At 41.5% G+C, this 17,666-nt stretch overlaps 1 protein-coding gene across 4 annotated transcripts in view; it reads right to left on the bottom strand.

The window, feature by feature from the left end:
- Nucleotides 1-17,666, bottom strand: part of wu:fj29h11 (uncharacterized) — a 50,574-nt gene extending 32,908 nt beyond the window's left edge. The window contains exons 1-15 of one of the 4 annotated variants that reach the window (XM_061232742.1): nt 17,411-17,666; nt 16,602-16,753; nt 15,773-15,863; nt 15,355-15,655; nt 14,462-14,767; nt 7,587-8,192; nt 6,759-7,141; nt 6,511-6,639; nt 6,024-6,221; nt 5,307-5,447; nt 4,887-5,144; nt 1,848-2,031; nt 1,126-1,298; nt 519-647; nt 230-405 (exon numbers count right to left, since the gene is read on the bottom strand). In XM_061232742.1, coding sequence (XP_061088726.1) covers nt 230-405; nt 519-647; nt 1,126-1,298; nt 1,848-2,031; nt 4,887-5,144; nt 5,307-5,447; nt 6,024-6,221; nt 6,511-6,639; nt 6,759-7,141; nt 7,587-8,192; nt 14,462-14,767; nt 15,355-15,646 — 2,975 coding nt within the window. In that variant the 5' untranslated portion in view covers nt 15,647-15,655; nt 15,773-15,863; nt 16,602-16,753; nt 17,411-17,666. Of the gene's footprint in view, nt 1-229; nt 406-518; nt 648-1,125; nt 1,299-1,847; nt 2,032-4,886; nt 5,145-5,306; nt 5,448-6,023; nt 6,222-6,510; nt 6,640-6,758; nt 7,142-7,586; nt 8,193-12,664; nt 12,856-14,461; nt 14,768-15,354; nt 15,656-15,772; nt 15,864-16,601; nt 16,754-17,410 lie in introns of those variants that run through there. The other 3 variants (XM_061232741.1, XM_061232743.1, XM_061232744.1) reach the window with 3 other exon arrangements.

Raw genomic sequence — 17,666 nt, 5'->3', positions numbered from 1 at the left:
AATTGCTTCAGTATATACCCGTATGCTCAAAATGGTAGACTGAAGTCACACAGAACAATAGCTTCTGCTATAACAATAAATCATGTAACGTAATACAAGCAGTAGAAAGGTCTGCACAGCTGGACAATACCCCCTGCCGACAGAGGAATGCTTCCTTACTGAGTGCCTGACATGTTTAATAGGGACAGACCCACGGGCCCATGAGACCATGAGCATTGGAGATATTCACCTGGAGTCTTTGACGAAAAGTGAAGACTCGTAGAGTACCAGGCTGGCCCTGAACGAATCACCCAGCTGTTTCTGCCGTATCACATTCCCCACAAGGGAGGACAGGGGGCCGTAGCCCAGCTCCCGACTGTCCCTAACCCTGTAGTGACTCCGCAGGGCAGACTCAATGAAGGGGGCCTACCAAACAAAAAGGAGAGGTCACACTATGCTAAATTCTCTACCCCTCTGACTTTATGGCTTGTGTCAGCACAGGCTGGAGTTGGACAGGGTATGTTTGCATGAGGTCTCACTCTGTCTGGGTCCTCCACTCCGCACTGTCTGATGAACTCAAACACATCCTGCCGGCTGGGCCTGAAGCCACTGGCCTGGGAGTCCTGACTACTCAGAGCAAGAGTGCCCCCTCCAGCTTCCTGCAGGATCTGCAACAGAGCGGACGCAGATCAGCACACCTACACAACTGAGCCTTAGACAGTTTATGTGCATGAACCAACCTTCATTTCTTTCAATGTATTTTCACATATTTTACCTATACAAGTTCTCTATTAAATACATGCAAATCATATGAATGGTAAATGGTAAATTCTCATTCACCCATTCTCATTCACACATACACTCACACACCAACGCCGACAGGCTGCCAGGCAAGGTAGCAATCAGCTCGTTGGGAGCAATCGGGTGTCTTGGGTGTCTCAGGGACACTTCAACACACCCAGGGTGGGGAATCGAACCAGCAAAAAATTGTCAGATGACCACTCTTACCTCCTGAGTTAATGTTGCCACCCAACAGCATTTACTCAAATAAGTATCAAGAAATATACATCTACAAGAAGAAAAGTGAATACACTGCAGCGAGACAAGGTAAGGAACCGTGTGAGAAATTAAGAGCAAGGTCCTTACCTGACCAATTCCTGGTTTCAGCAGGAACTCCAGGAACGTACCCTGCTGCAGCTGGGTGAACTGGCTGACCCGGAAGTGCTCAGACACCTTCTTCTCCAGTCTGGACATGTAGGGCAGGGAGAGCACGCCGCTGAAGCTAGCCATGATGTCGTGGAGGCACTGCTTCACAGCAGCTACGGCAGAGCACATGAAAACACAACCTCCCGTTTACTTCAGTTTCCACCAGTCTTTCAACTAAATAGGCCAAAATGCTCATTGGAAGACAAGTTCTGTCCTGTAATAGACCATTTAAGATATTTAAATTCACACTGCAGAACAGCAATGCTGGAATCAAAGTGGACTGTTTTTGGGAACGATTTGAGTACCTCTACTGTTTCTATAAGTGGCAGACGCAGTCCAGACAGTCACCTCCAGGTTTTTAAAGTCCTGTTCATCAGCTAATTTGATCCATTAATAATGAAGTGTTTCGGTCAAGCTAAAGTCCATATAATTTCATGAGATTATGGGGAAAGTCCAATACATATAATTCCCCTAAATGCCCCTGTGTATGTTTGTGTGGATATGTGTTTAGTACTGCTGGGCACTTATTACCCAGGCCCACATACGAACATCCACTTCCACATACAATAATTCAGCCTTAACTTGTTAGGTGTCACAATTGGAAGAAAATGAACAAATTCCTTGAAGACCAAAATGAGTATTGAAAACTGAAGAGTACATACCCTCGCTGGGAGGTGGTGTGGTACTTTTTTCCCCCGCCTGATTTTTTTCCTGGGTTGGTTTGTGAGCATCTCCCTTTGCCACCAGGTCATGAGGCACCTCCAGAGACCCACCGCAGATGGCTAACTGGAACAGGGCTGTGGCCAGCCGGTCCCCTGTCACACGTGTCAGGAACTCCTGAACGTGCTGGACATGGCACAACAGAGCAGAGGAACTGTAACAACAACACTTAGTGCAGTATTCTGTTACTAAATCACTGCTATTACAAAGGTGAGGCAGGTGTGAAACTGAATGGACCAATTTTATCAGAACATTATATCTTTATGCAAGATTAAAATAATCTTAATGTACGATGTAAAAAATAAATCATAATATGGCCATACTTCGTTGATATACTGTATGAAAACGTACCTTAAACACTTAAACAGATACCATACACAAACATAATCTAAAAAAAAATATATAATAATAATAATAATAATTTAAAAAACGGGGATTAATTACTTTTTTATTTTAATCTTGCCAGAGATAAAATGATTATTATGACAATGGATTAAGGAGTAGAGAAACGAGGACAACTGAATAGCTTAATTAAAATGAAGCCTTCTTATCCTTAACTGCATCTATTGCATATCATCTGCAAATATTTACATAAAAATAGCAGATAAGAATATTGTGCGCTACATCTATTATACAGTACTGTGCAGAAGTCTTAGGTACCCTAGGCTTGACTATATACAGTCAGGTCCATAAATATTGGGACATCGACACAATTCTCCTCTTTTTGGCTCGATACACCACCACAATGGATTTGAAATGAAACAAACAAGATATGCTTTAACTGCAGACTTTCAGCTTTAATTTGAGGGTATCACATCCAAATCAGGTGAACGGTGTAGGAATTACAACAGTTTCTATATCTGCCTCCCACTTTTTAAGGGACCAAAAGTAATGGGACAATTGGCTGCTCAGCTGTTCCATGGCCAGGTGTGTGTTATTCCCTCATTATCTCATTTACAAGGAGCAGATAAAAGGTCTAGAGTTCATTTCAAGTGTGCTATTTGCATTTGGAATCTGTTGCTGTCAACTCTCAATATGAGATCCAAAGAGCTGTCACTATCAGTGAAGCGAGCCATCATTAGGCTGAAAAATCAAAACAAACCCATCAGAGAGATAGCAAAAACATTAGGTGTGGCCAAATCAACTGTTTGGAACATTCTTAAAAAGAAAGAACGCACCGGTGAGCTCAGCAATACCAAAAGACCCGGAAGACCACGGAAAACAACTGAGGTGGATGACAGAAGAATTCTTTCCCTGGTGAAGAAAAACCCCTTCACAACAGTTGGCCAGATCAAGAACACTCTCCAGGAGGTAGGTGTATGTGTGTCAAAGTCAACAATCAAGAGAAGACTTCACCAGAGTGAATACAGAGGGTACACCACAAGATGTAAACCATTGGTGAGCCTCAAAAACAGGAAGACCAGATTAGAGTTTGCCAAACAACATCTAAAAAAGCCTTAACAGTTCTGGAACAACATCCTATGGACAGATGAGACAAAGATCAACTTGTACCAGAATGATGGGAAGAGAAGAGTATGGAGAAGAAAAGGAACTGCTCATGATCCAAAACATACCACCTCATCAGTGAAGCATGGTGGTGGTAGTGTCATGGCGTGGGCAGGTATGGCTGCCAATGGAACTGGTTCCCTTGTATTTATTGATGATGTGACTGCTGACAAAAGCAGCAGGATGAATTCTGAAGTGTTTCGGGCAATATTATCTGCTCATATTCAGCCAAATGCTTCAGAACTCATTGGACGGCGCTTCACAGTGCAGATGGACAATGACCCGAAGCGTACTGCGAAAGCAACCAAAGAGTTTTTTAAGGCAAAGAAGTGGAATGTTATGCAATGGCCAAGTCAATCACCTGACCTGAATCCGATTGAACATGCATTTCACTTGCTGAAGACAAAACTGAAGGGAAAATGCCCCAAGAACAAGCAGGAACTGAAGACAGTTGCAGTAGAGGCCTGGCAGAGCATCACCAGGGATGAAACCCAGCGTCTGGTGATGTCTATGCGTTCCAGACTTCAGGCTGTAATTGACTGCAAAGGATTTGCAACCAAGTATTAAAAAGTGAAAGTTTGATTTATGATTGTTAGTTTGCCCAATACTTTTGGTCCCTTGAAAAGTGGGAGGCACATATAGAAACTGTTGTAATTCCTACACCGTTCACCTGATTTGGATGTAAATACCCTCAAATTAAAGCTGAAAGTCTGCAGTTAAAGCATATCTTGTTAGTTTCATTTCAAATCCATTGTGGTGGTGTATAGAGCCAAAAAGAGGAGAATTGTGTCAATGTCCCAATATTTATGGACCTGACTGTATATGTTAATTTTTTTGAGATTTCCAAATATTCATTTTCCAAAAGATTTAATTGTATTTTTGTATTTAATTTGAAAAAAGTAACATATTACTATAAGCAATTGAATACTTTTTATATAAAAACTTCAGCAAGGCTGTCTGAGATCAGAAGCAAGGAGACAACCATAGTCTGCAGAAGAACTGTGGCAAGTTCTCCAACATGCTTGGAACAACCTCCCTGCTGATTGTCTTCTAGAACTAAAGGACAGTGTTGCACTCAAGAGAAGTGATGCAGTTTTAACGCCGAATGGTGGTCACCAGAAATATTGATTTGATTCAGTTTTTTTTACTAAAATGCAATGTAAAATGTATAGTATGTTTATTAAGGACCTTTAATTGAATTATTTTTGAAAGCATCTTATCTGTACACAATGTTATGCAGGTGCCTAAGACGTTTGCACAGTACTGTATAATACAAAATAAAGTAATAAAAGACCCCCGCAAGTGGACATAATTCCAGAAATAAGTTAAACTTCTGTGAAGGAATATGACTCTCACACAAGAACGGGGGCAGGGGCGCAATAATTCAAACCTAACAGTAGAGGAGAGACATGTCAGAAGTGGTCCTACTTGTTTCACAGCCTAGCCTTCATAAAGGACATATGAGTGAGTGGCACCTTGGCCATCCGGGTGCTGAAGACTTCCCGGGCTTGATTGAAGACCTCCAGTACAGCCTCCGCTGCAGTCAGCGAGGCGTACTTCCGTCTCAGGTCCACACTGCCAGCAGAGGAGAGGGTAGGGCCCTGAGCCACTTCCAGAAGGCTCTTTTTGATCTTCCTCATTCTGTTCGACACCTCTTCCTCAATCTCCGCCTGGATGGTCCCTTTGGCCTTGTCCATAGCAGCGTGCTCTGTCCTCGTTGCTGCATTCAAGGTCTGGAAAAACGATAATATAAAATAAAATAGCAACCAGAACAGGAAGAAGGAAAACCGGGGACTGACTCAATGAAAAGGTTAGGCCATTACATGCTGTTAAAAGCGTGAGGTTATAGCCTGTGCACAAGTACATTTAATTGCATTCAGCACTGGTGTACTTACCGAAACAGACAGTGCAATGCTCTGTATCCGGACCCCAAGGGCGTAGGGTGAGTCACAGTTGTGCTGGTCTGCCAAATGCTTCAGGAATTCTGCCAGGTCAACTCTCACTCCTCTCTGCTTCCTCTTGTAATCCCGCAGACTCTGTTTGATATTTTTATAATGATAATGATAAAAAAATAAATGAACTACAATGAGCAGACGCATACAACTAATGCAACCAACAGTAGATGTTTGACATGGATAGAAACTGCACAAAAAAAAAGATCACTTTTCAAAGTTTTTGATTGAGGTTTATAGAATAAGAGACACATAAAATTATTCCTGCAGGTATAAGTGCGCCCTCTTTTCTCCACACAGAAAAGAGATAACCCTTTCAATCAAAATGCTTGTAGAGCCATTCAGGTTCTCCTTACGACACTGACAGCTTACAAAGCAAGTGTGATCTAAAGTGATGAAAGTAGAAGGGCACAGACATCAGAGACACATAAAGGAGTAAGAAACCTTAAATGGAAAAATGAAGCAACTCGCCCCTATACTTCTTCTTGATGTTAACTGATTATAACATCACGGCAAAAATGGCTATAATTAATTTAAACCTCTTCCTCTGTTTATGCTAATATATCAAGATACCACAAGGGAGATATCCAATAAATTATTTCATTCTAAAATATGAGGCTGCTTTGTAACCTGTCAAGTGAGAACCAATTTATATCTTACCCTTATAATGTCCACTGTTTCAATCTGGTTAATGTCATCATCCCTTGTGGTGCAGTCAACTTGAAACAACTTGTGTACAAGTGGTATTCTGCAGAGGGGGCCAAGGTTAAGCTCCTCAAATCGATTCATGTTCTTGAGGCTTGCCAGGCCTTGCCCAAGTTCATAGAGGGTGCAAACTGTCTGCACGGCTTCTACAGACTACCCCAAGAGAGAGACAATGGGAGAACAAACACACACACATCTGAACTCAGAACAGCATACCAGTTACAGGACACTTATTTCAGACTTTAAACTGCTTTAAGCTGACTCACTACCTGCATTACAAATTCTACCTCAAATTCTCTATTGTTCATTGTGTTCAAGTTCTGATGCAGTTAATGAAACAAAAACATATAATCAGGTAAATTCCAGCCCAGCTTCAAATTTTGGTTCTATAACACACCAGCTCAACACCTTACCAATACGAGACCCGAGACTGGATACTCACCTTAATGTAGAGATCGACCTCTCTAATAGTGCGCTGGAAGTCCTTTATAACGGAAAGCTGCCGGCCGGGCTCAATACCGATGGACTGCAGAGACTGGACCCTCAGAAGCTGACAGACTCTGAAGCACACCTGAGGAGCAGAAGCCCAAACATCATACGACCACATTCAGAAAGCAGGCCAACCATTCGGAAGTAGTCACCCAGTTATGGCTGCGGTCAGACAAATAAGGTCAGGGCTTGACCACCCACCTGGTCCACGGTGACGCGCTGTCCGTCGGCGGCGATGGTCCGGATGGCATTCTCGGCCAGGCTGTTCACCTCCTCCACGGTGACCCTCCTCTTCCGCCGGTCGCTGGGTTCGCTCTCCAGCACCTCTAGCGCCTGCATTGCAGCGCGGTGCGTTTCCCTCTCCTGGGCGCGGTAGGCGTCCATGAACAGCGCCGCATTACCCGCCGGCCTCAGCTTCTTCTCCTGGCCCTTGGGCATTTTGGCCCCCAGCGCGGGAAAGTCGGCCCCAGAAAGGCCGGTTGGGAGCGCTGCTGGGGTAACGGCGGGGGTCGCTGCATTCCACGCTGCTGCATTCTGGGTGCTGTTGGTAACCCCTGCAGACTGGGCCTCCGCATTCTGGGCACCTGCAACATGAAGGAACAACACATTACCCTGACATCATTACAGTATACGTTCAGTTGTAAATGCTAACAGATCAAATGGCATTCTTCAGAAGGCAAGAAAAATCCTACTAGCAATAATACTAGAAATAATGTTATCCACAGCTTTTTTCGGAAAATGGTCCTGTACATGCTTTGTGTAAAAAAATAATAATAAAGAAATAATATACATTATTAACTGACTGCTGCAATGTGCTTCAACATACAAAATATATAAAGCTAACAACTTAAAAGCTAAGAATCTACACAAGTCACACTGCATAAGGGAAATGAACAGTGTAGAACTAAAAATGCACTAATATTTGCTAAATTTATGCAGAAATGGCACTATTATAATCTGCTTGTAAATAAGTGAACGTCTTCCATGCAATTCTTTATCACTGCATTGCAACCTTGTTCACATCCTTACCTGCAGGAGACTCTGCTCTGAGCTCAGCAGGCCCTGGGGACACCACTGGGCTGCGTGCGTTTGCCCGGGCAGCTGCTTCAGACTTCTGACTCCCGGGCTGCTTGTCATACAGGGACATGTACAATGTCAGTGGGAGGGAGGTGAGGAAGAGGAGGAAGTAACCCTTCTGCAGCTCCACAATGGACTTGCGGGCAAGTGGATATAACTCCACAACTTTCTTGACATTGCTCAAAAGCTGTGCCTCGGTCAGCTCCTTCTTGTCTTGCCCTGACTTGTGGACGGAGAGCTGGCTGCTGGACGGAAGCACTGCAAGACCATTGCCAGCCTGCGCTGACCCAACAGGAGCATCACAGGGAGGCTTGGGAGTCCTGCTTCTCCCGGTGGCAGATACGTGAGATCTGTGAAAGATTACTTCCTTTTCCATAAGCACCTCATCCCCAAGAGAGTCAACAAACTCTGCCACAGAGGATAGCCCAAGCTTAGACATCGAGAGGTTCCTCTGATATTTCTTGTTGAAGGCATTGGCCAGGTTTTTTATAGGAATACCCTCTCTGTGCTCTTTCAACAACTCCAGGACATCCGAGGATGCCTTCTCCATTTTTTTACCTGCAGAAAAAATTAAAACGGGTTAAAATTATTGCACTACATAACCAGTGGTGGGTTTCCTAATTCAGGCCGTTAAGGTGGCTACTGTTTCAACATATTGCTATGGTTACATACAGGTGAAATTCGGAAAATTAGAATATCATGCAAAAGTTAATTTATTTCAGTAATTCAACTAAAAAGGTGAAACTAATATATCATATAGACTCATTACATGCAAAGTGAGATATTCCAAGCCCTTATTTCTTATATTTTTGATGCTTATGGCTTAAAGCTTATGAAAATCCCAAATTCAAAATCTCAGAAAATTAGAATATTGTGGAAAGGTTCAATATTGTAGGCTCAAAGTGTCACACTCTAATCAGCTAATTAATCCAAAACACCTGCAAAGGGTTCCTGAGCCTTTAAATTGTCTCTCAGTATGGTTCAGTAGAATTCACAATCATGGGGAAGACTGCTGACCTGACTGTTGTGCAGAAAACCATCATCGACACCCTCCGCAAGGAGGGAAAGCCTCAAAAGGTAATTGCAAGAGAAGTTGGATGTTCTCAAAGTGCTATATCAAAGCACATTAATAGAAAGTTAAGTGGAAGGAAAAAGTGTGGAAGAAAAAGGTGCACAAGCAGCAGGGATAACCGCATCCTGGAGAGGATTGTCAGGAAAAGGCCATTCAAAAGTGTGGGAGAGCTTCACAAGGAGTGGACTGGGGCTGGAGTTGATGCATCAAGAGCCACCACACACAGACGGATCCTGGACATGGGCTTCACAAGTCGTATTCCTCTTGTGAAGCCGCTCCTGAATAACAAACAACGCCAGAAGCGTCTTACCTGGGCGAAAGAAAAAAAGAACTGGTCTGTTGCTCAGTGGTCCAAAGTCCTCTTCTCTGATGAGAGCAAATTTTGCATCTTATTTGGAAACCAAGGTCCCAGAGTCTGGAGGAAGAATGGAGAGGCACACAATCCAAGATGCTTAAAGTCCAGTGTGAAGTTTCCACAGTCAGTGTTGATTTGGGGAGCCATGTCATCTGCTGGTGTTGGTCCACTGTGCTTTATTAAGTCCAGGGTCAACGCAACCGTCTACCAGGAAATTTTAGAGCACTTCATGGTTCCTTCAGCAGACAAGCTTTATGGAGACGCTGACTTTATTTTCCAGCAGGACTTAGCACCTGCTCACACTGCCAAAAGTACCAAAACCTGGTTCAATGACCATGGGATTACTGTGCTTGATTGGCCAGCAAACTCACCTGACTTGAACCCAATAGAGAATCTATGGGGCATTGCCAAGAGAAAGATGAGAGACATGAGACCGAACAATGCAGAAGAAGCATCCTGGTCTTCCATAACACCTCAGCAGTGCCACAGGCTGATCGCATCCATGCCACGCCGCATTGAGGCAGTAATTCGTGCAAAAGGGGCCCAAACCAAGTACTGAGTACATATGCATGATTATACTTTTCAGAGGGCCGACATTTCTGTATTTAAAATACTTTTTGGATTGATTTCATGTAATATTCTAATTTTCTGAGATTTTGAATTTGAGGTTTTCATAAGCTGTAAGCTATAATCATCAAAATTATAACAAATAAAGGCTTGAAATATCTTGCTTTGCATGTAATTTGTCTGTGTAATATATTAGTTTCACCTTTAAAGTTGAGTTATTGAAATAAATGAACTTTTGCACGATAGTTTCAATTGTATTGTGGCGTCCAGGGGCAGGAGCTGGCCAACCAGGGGGCTCCCCCCTTGCCAACTTAGAAAACACTTCCAAGTTGGCGAACTAACATTATTAAAGGTACAATAGGTAAGATTTTTCTGTAAAAATTGTTGTCACAAAACCATTGTAAATCCCTTCCTATCATTGAAAAAGGTTCACTGACATGTTGACCCTCTGCCTGCATTTATAGTCCTTAAATTCGGATTTCAAAGTGTATTTGTGGGCCGTCACTCTATACCAAAACATTGTACAGTTGTACAACAATTCAAGCTCATTGTTTGAAAATTGGTTCTAACTGCCACAGCCAATGGCGTGGGGCTTATTCCAAATTGAACTCCAGACAAGCAATCACTGAAACTCTGTAATACTATTGCTTATTATCCAAGCGAAGACTATATATCTAATTGTAAAACAATACCAGTTTGTTATCGGTAGCAACAAGCAAATTAGCTATAGTTAGCTTGAAGAATGTACAAATAACCTGCTTGCTCACAATATAGTTGGTGAGCTAAAGTGAAAACTATAAATAGTGTTGTGTAGCGCACCAAAGTCAAGATCTCAAAGTCACCTGTTGGGCGAACATTTTGTTACTAGAACACTAAGAAAAGACGGCAGGCTCTGTTGCGTTTGTCACTGTTTTCCAAAACAGTGCACGAGAACACCGACTGTATAATAACGATTTATATTACGCGTTATTCATAGACTGTGGGAAGCATAAACAGTGTTGTGGTTTGAGGGTGTTGCAATTCCTCTCTTGAAATTACCTATTGTATCTTTAAATGTGTAAGCGATGTTGTCTAAAATTATTGCTAGAAATGTGTTAGTTAACCAGCGAACAATGTTTACACGTAATAAAACCTACACATGTGTGATCCGTGTAATCCGCGTGGGGTCTGGGGGGCGGGTGGCTATTTGAAATTTGTATGTGTTGAAAAACCTGACCACTAATCACGTGTTTCCTGATCAATAAAAAACATTGAGCTTTAATTCCTGGTCTATCGGTTTCATGATGGAACCCCGCAACACTGCAATATGTTGGTTAACTTCAAAACAGAGCTAGGCAGATAGCGGTTTTGATTATTTTTCATCTTGGTAAAATTAGTTTTTAAACGAGGCTTCATTTTTCTTTTACTTCACTTCATATTCGTAATTCCCGGTGCAAATTACATTTTTTACACCGGCGTTGTAACTGCTAGATGCGCAATTTCCACGAAAAAGTTTGAGTTAGCCAGCATAGCCAGCCTGTGTTTTGTGCTGGTGATAGCTACCCACTGAGGGAAAAGATTATAGATAATAGAGAATTGTCCGTCAATCAACCATTTAAGAATGTCACATAGTAACTGGCTAGCGAACTAGCAAGACATTAGAGCACTTACAGCTATTAATATCTCGATGTAATGATACTGTACTTCACAAAACCATTTCAAAATATTTAAATACAAGTCGCTTTATTGGCATATTAAGCAATAACTCACGAAAGGCAGTGGTATGTATATACATTTTATCACAGCTAGGGGCGCTGTGGCCCGACGCGCAGTGTAGGAGAGTGAGCAACGAGAGTTCGTGCCTTTTTGACGTTTGTTTCTATTGTGCAACATTAGTGGGATCACGTAGCGTAGGTCTACTCGTTTCATTATTTGAGAAGCGCTGCAATGCTTTCTCCTGTCCACAAGTTTCCGAGTTTCGGTTATCCAAAAGCTTCTTCTGCTAACGAACACAAATCTCTCTCGCAAATCAAGAGCCGCATCGGATAGTTTCTGAATGACGTGGAAGCGGAGCCAGTGTCTAGCTATGCGTCCCTGCTTGTTTGCCAATTCGAAGCAACATTGTCTGTTTTTACATTGTGGCATGAATGACTGCCTCGCCGCGAAGTTGAAATAGAACTGTAAACAAGCATTATAACTCACAGCAGTGGTATTTAGAAATTGTAACGCTTCTATGAACACTGCGATATTTGTCCTGCCCGTTTTATGAATCCATCCATGATCTTAACCCGCTTATCCTTGCAGGGGGGCTGGAGCCTATCCCAGCATACATTGGGCGAAAGGCAGGAATACACCTTGGACAGGTCGCCAGTCCATCGCAGGGCATACACACCATTCACCCACGCACTCTTAACTATGGGCAATTTAGACTCTCCAATCAACCTAATCTGCATGTCTTTGGATTGTGGGAGGAAACCGAAGTATCTGGAGGAAACCCACGCAAACACAGCAAGAGAACACAGGGGGAACATGCAAACTCCACAGAGAGGGGCCGACCGGGATTCGAACCCAGGCACGCACAAACGCATTATGTTATAGACTACTACATTTTGAGGCAATCTAAACTTAACGAAAGATGTCCAAAGCTAAATAACTGAAGTACAATTCAATATTGTAATTCATCAGTAAGTATAGTTATGTTCAAGCCAATAATCATATTATACAGAAAGGCATATCTTTTGAAAACAAACTCAAAACACCATAAATATTTGTAATCAGCTAACCATTATTAAACCACAGGTCCAAAATCCTAGTCCCAGGGAGCCACAGAGTTTACTCATGTCTGTTGTCACTTGCATTTACATGTTAAGCTACGTTAAATTACATGTAAAGTTCACTCCAGGACGAGGGTTAGGAAACACTCAAGCAACAAACCCAATACATCAAAATAAAAAGGTGCAGCCACTAAACACTCTGATTGATATATTAATAACTAAATTACAAATAACAATTCCAAAGCTAATTTTCCATATTCATATTGATATTAGATTGACTTACCAATATTCAAATCCTTCTATAATAGGTATATGCTTTGAATGTCTGATGGCTGTCTCTGGCAAAAGCTTTGTCTTTTAATGAGGGTGAACCAATCCCTGCTATTTATACCACAGCACTGTGACAAAGTCTGTTTCTGAACCACACCAGACTGAAAGAAAAGTGAAACTAAATAGAGCCAAGTACCCGCACAATCGATTACACTCTGAGTGTACAGTAAAATGTAAAAACATAACTGTTTGTTGATGTTTACATCTTAAAGATATGGTTTAGCCAGGCATAATACCTTTCGTATTCATGTTTTTAAATAATATTCTATATGAGATGAGCTGAGACCATTAAAATACAAATTGTGATCACACATTAAGCAAATAAGTTACTCAGCTGCTACTGCATGAGTGCCTATTAGAAGCTCAAAATGAGTTTCTTAAGAAAGGAAACTGAAACTGAGAGAATTGAGGGTGAGGTTTCATTTGTAAGGGAGGGGCTTTAGGTATCGGTTTCCCGGTTTGCTCCCAGCTGTTGCCAAAGCAGTCCTATGACTCATCTCCAGGAGAGAAGTGTTGTGTAACAGCACTGCTTATCAGCAGGGGCACTGTAAGCCCCAGTGAAAGATAAGTTTTGTGGTCTGCCATGGCTGGGTAGCGAAAGTAACAGATAATGTTACCTGTTGTTCTAGTTCATTAGGAACGTACAATGAGCAATAGAGGATATGGATGCAATGACTAATTTCGTAAACATTTACCTCCCAAACAACCCCAATTAAATGAATAATTAATGCAAAGCACCAGTTCATTAGAAACGTACAATGAGCAATACAGAGGATGTGGATGCAACAATAATATTTATCTCCATAAAAACCCCAATTAAATTAATCATTCATGGAATGCACCAGTCAAAAAAACAATTGGTAAGCCCACTGTTTGTCTACAAAGGCCTAGAACAGTGCTACTCAACTCAACTTGTCCACAGTGGGGCCACAGTGTCTGCAGGTATTTGCTCCGACCATGCGCTACACCCCCTGATTTCACTAATTAGCTCATTACCTGAACCAGGCAAGTAAAATAATTAGTGAAATCAGATGGTGTAGCGCACGGTCGGAGCAAATATCTGCAGACATGGTGGCCCTAAGGATGAGTAGTTGAGTAGCGCTGGCCTAGAATCAAGACTAGATACTGAAAGCTCTCTAAGGAAGCGACCAAACACACCTGACTAATCAGAAACACCTGTGAAGCCATTTGTCCTAAATGTTATGGCTCCCTGAAATTGGGGTACTATGTACTGCAAAAACTGAAATTCCTACACAGATCACCCGGTATGGTTGTAAATACCATATTCATTATTTCATTTGAAATCCAATGTGCCAAAACAAAAGAAAGTTTGATTCTGTCCGAATACTTATGGATTGTACTGTACTTCATTCGCATCAAACATTGAGGAAAAAGAACCAGTTAAAAGCTCAACTTAAAAAATAGGCTTAATATCATAGTCATTTTACAAACACCTTACACATTCAGCCAATGACACAAATTGCACGTCACCCATGTTTAAATTTGCTCCGTGGATCTTCAGCATGGGCCACACCAAAACAAAAATACCCGAAAATATAATAATAAAATTGCTTTTGGATCAGTAAAAAGGTTCACACAGCCTTTTACGACTTATGACTTAGAAGTTCAGCCTGCAGGTTTTATTTTTGACAAATGCATGTGAAAATGGGTCCCCAGAAATTAGGTCAAAACTACACTGCACACAGTAGTAATCCCTAATTTTTTCACAGGGTATGTGAGAATAAATTACCTGTCTTCTTTGGAGAAGGACTGTGACCTGGTCCACAACTGCTTGGACTGTTATCAGTCAGACGCCGGCTGCCGGTCCTCTGACTTGCTTCCTTCAGCATATTCTTATTGTTCACGCGCTCCACGCATACCTGGCCCCCTAACAGCACTAGCAGCTCCTGCAGACCTCCCAGGCCATAGTGGGAGAGGGTTAATTTCTGTCCATACAGCTCCCTGTACTTGCTGCACAACTTAGGCAGTTCCACACCACCTGGAGTACTGTGCAGCAAGTACAGAACCTCCCCTTGCAGCTGCTGCAGCATGTCCTCTGTTGAAGCAAAACAAGAACAATGTGTTGCTTTGTTTCAACATATCTTATGCAAGTTTGCTATTACTTTCCATACTAGAGATGACACTGGCAGAGCCTGACTGAGATCAAATAAGCAACACAGGCAGAGATACAACGGTCATTTAAACCAGCACAGTCACCCAAATCAGTCAATTATGTCACTTAAAAACTTATAAAAGGTAAAGTGGAAAAGTGAACTCATAATTTCAGATATTCAGCAGAACTTGAGTTGCCTTGGGCATGGATTTACAGTACTCAGCAAGAACACCAATTAAAAATGAGACTGGTGTTTATTGTGTATCAATAATAATATGTATACTCCATAAGCGTCTGGATTTCAGCCAAGTGTAGCTGTCCCATCAGTTCTTAATTATATGGAAGTGGACCTACTTCAATTTTATTTAGAAGAATTTAGCAAACCAAATTGCGACATGTTTCATTGTTTCTAAGGCAAAGCAGACCATTTGGACTAAAATAAAGATGAAGTGCTGCAGTATTTATATTGTAAATATAGTATATTGAATATTAAGTAATAATATCGTATTAGCCTATTCTTTAGATCTCACCTTTATTACAATCTTTTGCCTGCACTACTGGAGGATATTGCTGAGAGGAAGGTGCTGGTGGATCACAGTGCGGTGGCTGATACTGGGCAGGCCTAACCATCAAGCCTGCCTTGGTGCACTCCAGAGTGAGGTCATCAGCCATAGATTCTAGAACTCCCTCCAGAAACCCACCAGGGCCTAGGTCCAGTGGTTTCTTGTACATTGCCCTAAAAAGCCTTGGTAGCTTCTGCAAAGGAAGTCCCTGTGGGTAATGCTGGCACAGATTCAAAATGTCTTCCCTGAGCTTGTCCATGGTCGTGTACTGGTGTGACAAGGAGAGAAAAGGAGAATTGTGAGTATCTGCTCAACCATTTTATCCATAAATACCACTGGTTATATTCAAATGTCACCCAATGTATCAACATTCTGCCTGCAATACCTGATCTATTGGAGTGTTGTCAGAATTCTGATTTGGTCCCAAGAGTGGCCAACATGCTGGCCCAATGTTGAATTTATCCCCATTGCAGGTTCTAAGCGAAAAAGGTTATAATGAAGGGACTGAAAATATACAGGCCTATTGTTCTCAAATGAGTAATTGGTTTGCATGCATTACGTTCTATGATGCAGTTTACTTCAGTTACTGCATATGATTAACAGAATGATATACAGAGAGGTCCGAAAGTCTGAGACCACTAGTAAAAATGCCTATTTTGCCAATTCTTATTTTCTAATTTAATACAAACGTTTTCATTACTAATTATATTATCAGCATAACAATTTGAGAGAAAAGTTTAATCTTTGACAAAATGACATTAATTTCCGAATTTATTTGTATTTGATATGTCCATCTTCTTCTTTAATGGCAACATGCACTCAAGCTGGCATGGACTCCACAAATTTGTGCAAAACCTGATGATTCATGTTATCCAAGCATTAGGTGACAAGGTTCCAAAGAGCATCTCCTGATGTTACTGAATGCTTGGCTTTTCTAAATGCCCTCATAAATGTTCAATGGGGTTGAGGTCAGGTGATTGTGGATTGTCTACTCCTTGCAGTGCTTTGAAGAAACTTTCATTTGTCAGAATTTTTTCAAAATCCTAAAACTTTTATTTCCAGGATTACATGGGGAAAAAAACCCGTCAGATTTTAAATGTAGTCTCAGACTTTTGCACCCGAATGTATGTTCATGTGCACATACCTACAATATTTTAAATATCAAATATTCCTTGATAATGGCAGCAAGAAGATATCAATGTAAAATAGCTCACTTGTGCTATATGTTCCACTGACTCAGAACTCAGAGGTAAAAAAATTACCTGAATTCAGTAGTTCTGAGCTCACAGCCAAACCAACGCTTCACGAAGGATGTCGGGAGATTTTAAGCCACCAATGGCTGTGTGGACAGGATATTGAACAGAATCTGGTTATAAAGGAAACAAAGAAAAACATGAATGCCTATTGGTTTCTTCACTTCGGTACTTTATATTCACTCGCCAGCCAATTTCTTTGCAATCTCAGTCTAATGTTTACATTATATTGGTTTTGCCACGTTACTGAGCTGGCTAACTACCTGTTTAATGTTGCATTTATCTAATTTAAGTAATGTTGTCAACAAACAACAACGTTATCTGAAGTTAACGTTATGAGGTTATGATGTGCATGTTGTGGCTAACTAGCTACATCTGATCAGTTAGTTAATTAACGTTAGTTACTGTTGCAATGGACCTGCACAAAACTGCCCTAGAATGACCTAAGAATGTGCGAATTTTTTTTCGAAATTAGGTCACCTTACTACAACGCAGCAAGTGTAGAAACAAGGAAATACCATTAGATGTTCGCTGGCCTTGCTAGATTGCCTAAACACCATTTCCAAGTATCTAGCCTAATGTTTGTGTTAGCGACATGCATGCATGTACCTAGCTAGCAAGTTAGCAGCCGCCGCGTCTGATAATTTTCTATCGATTACCAAGACCCAAATCCCAGTGACAATTTTTACTAATGTTGGTCCTAGAATGACGTTAGTCATGCCAACAGCCTAGAAGTGTTGATGCATTTGCTGACTAACCAACTAACTTACCAAGCTGTAAACCCAGGTTTATAAGCAGGCTAGCTCACTGTAGCTAACGTTAGCTGGTTTATTGTGCTCATTAAATTTCTAGCTAGATACGCGAAATTAAACTAATCATTCATTGAATGAAAGGCTGCAAACGTAACGAAGCTGCTTTATAAAGCATAAAATATAGCTAACTGTAACTCGATTCATGAAAGCAATTTCACACCGTTTATCTATACTGCTAGAAAATGCACTTCCTCGGTATGACTACAAATCTGAT

The sequence above is a fragment of the Conger conger genome, chromosome 2, assembly GCF_963514075.1.
Source record: "Conger conger chromosome 2, fConCon1.1, whole genome shotgun sequence".
Classification (NCBI taxonomy): domain Eukaryota; kingdom Metazoa; phylum Chordata; class Actinopteri; order Anguilliformes; family Congridae; genus Conger; species Conger conger.
This window is presented reverse-complemented; position numbering and strand designations above follow the sequence as displayed.